General features: G+C 63.9%; 1 protein-coding gene across 1 annotated transcript in view; it reads right to left on the bottom strand.

The window, feature by feature from the left end:
* The window catches only part of CDH4 (cadherin 4), a 64,730-nt gene that overhangs the window by 22,708 nt on the left and 39,817 nt on the right, over window positions 1-2,205 (bottom strand). The window contains exon 5 of the mRNA XM_023524845.1: window positions 1,030-1,167. Within this exon, the coding sequence (XP_023380613.1) occupies window positions 1,030-1,167 (138 nt within the window). The remainder of the gene's footprint in view (window positions 1-1,029; window positions 1,168-2,205) is intronic.

Raw genomic sequence — 2,205 nt, 5'->3', positions numbered from 1 at the left:
TGTTCCTGCGGCCGCTGCTGCCCCCTTGGCCCTCCCGTGACCTGGCCTGAGAGCAGCGAGGCTCTGGGAAGGGGCTCTGGACCCTCAGGGTGGCCTCGAGCTGCCAGCACCGCCCCAGCCCGGCCTGGCCCCTGCTGCATGGCTGGACGGGCACCTGAGGGGCAGATGCATGTCCCCACCATGTTGGCATCCCACGGTGATGGCCCGGACACTCAGCACTGCTCGCCACGGACCTGGGCAGTCGCGAGGGCGGGTGCTGGCTGGCGAGAGGGAGGAGAGCAGAGGCTGGGACCCCAGAGGCCGTCGGTGACACCAAAGGGCTCGCTCCACGCACCGGGCACTGAGTGAGCTGCAGAGGTTTCACGGGATGGGGCCTCCTGGAGATGGGACGTGGGACTCGTGGTTCTGTGACCCCACAGCCAGTGTGTGTGCGCGACCCAGGGCTCAAGGCCCAGAAGGGACACATGGGTCCACACTGCGAGGGAGCGAATGAACGAATGTCTGTTAGGAGTGCCGGGCCACGCTGGTCCAGCCTGGGGTGCGCCCAGGCACACCCACCAGTCACGTGTGACGCAGAGGAGCGCGGCGTGCCCCCACACCCCGTTTCCCGTTCTGCTGGTGATGGCCATGGAGAGCTAGCTGAGTGTGTCCTTGAGGGGCCTGCCCTGTGTCTGGCCGAGGCCCCATCCGGGCCTTCCCTGGCAGGCCTGCCACGCACGGCCACAGGGACACTTCTCAAAGTGGCGGAGAGCACCGGCTGACGCCTCCAGACTCAGAGTGTCAGCCCCCTGTCCTGCGAGCCTCTCAGGGCCAGCACTGCTCAGAGTCAGGTGTGGCTGTGCCAGACTGAGCACAGGACCCTTCCACCATGGGCTGGCTGCCACTGCTGCCTCGGACCCCACTGCTGGGCCTCTGCCACCCCCACCTGCCCAGCTCCTTCCCCCCACCAGCGGCCATAAGAGACGCAACACCGAACGTGAGCGAACTGGAGCCCGTGGCCACGGGCCCCCGCGCATGCCCGGCACTCACCGTGCTCGCGGTGAATTCTGGCGGGTTGTCGTTCACGTCTGTCACCGTGACGATAGCTGTGGCTGTATTCGAGAGGCCGTAGTTCAGGTTCCCCTCCATGTCTGTGGCCTGAACGATGACCGTGTACTGCTGAACTTTCTAGAAGGGAACGGGGTGGGGGGAACAGAACGTCAGTCTGGGATTTAGTTTACAGGCGGCCACGCTTTTCATCAGAGAAATGTGCCCCGGGATGGAGTTCGCGGCGGCCGGGGCGCACGCCCGCTGGGCACGGTGTTGCCGCGGGGCTCGCCCGGGGCCGTCGGCGGGAGACGTGGCACACGGGTGTGTTCTTCGCGAGACGGCGGGGCGGGAAGCGCCTGGCCGTGTCGTTGTCCCGGCGGCTCTGGCTTTGACGAGCGCAGCTCGTACTTGGTGCCAGGACAGAAAGGTGGAGAACGGGGCCCGGTGCCACCCGGGGCTTGGAGACGAGGGACGCACAGCCCACAGAGGGGGACGGGCCCCCCCGACACGTGTCGAGGGGCCTCATTTCTTTAGCATTTTCAGGGTCCAGCTCAGCTACATGTCAGGAGTCCAGACAGACCAAGGGGAGACGAGCCCCGCTCCCCGGCCTTCGTGGCTGTGGAGAGCAGCACACTTCCGCTTTGATCACAGTCCGGAAGGAGAGGTCAGCCCCAGGGGCAGGTGTGAGCTTTAGGAGGCACACGAAGCTCGCTGGAAAGACTGGCTTCTCTGAGGCATTCACCTCGCTGCCCTTGTCCACCTGGTGCTCTCCGGGAGTCCACCGGTACGGAAAGCGCTGGCTCAGCAGAGGTGGCCTTTTCTACACACCTATTCTGAGCCAGAGGTCACAGGTGCTTCCGGTGAGAGAGGTGAGGACAAGGCTGGAGGCAGCTCTCTGGTGGGAACACAGCCCATTTTTCACTGGTACCACAGGGGAGGGAGGATTCTGGGGTCCAAGGCACAAAGGGACCTTGTGAAATGCTTTCCACGTGCCAAACTGTCTCAAGCCCTGCTCCTTCCAGGAGTTAAGGAAAAAGACCAGGTCTCGTTCGTGTGATTTAATGACATATGCTCAGGTTCCAGACACTGGCTCCAGAGGGAATTATAAGCAGTGGATGCTCATCAACCTGTCTTTCCTGCCACAGCCATTCCTCTTCTCCCCTCTCCCTTCTTCCC

Source organism: Pteropus vampyrus, unplaced genomic scaffold, assembly GCF_000151845.1.
Source record: "Pteropus vampyrus isolate Shadow unplaced genomic scaffold, Pvam_2.0 Scaffold500, whole genome shotgun sequence".
Lineage (NCBI taxonomy): Eukaryota > Metazoa > Chordata > Mammalia > Chiroptera > Pteropodidae > Pteropus > Pteropus vampyrus.
This window is presented reverse-complemented; position numbering and strand designations above follow the sequence as displayed.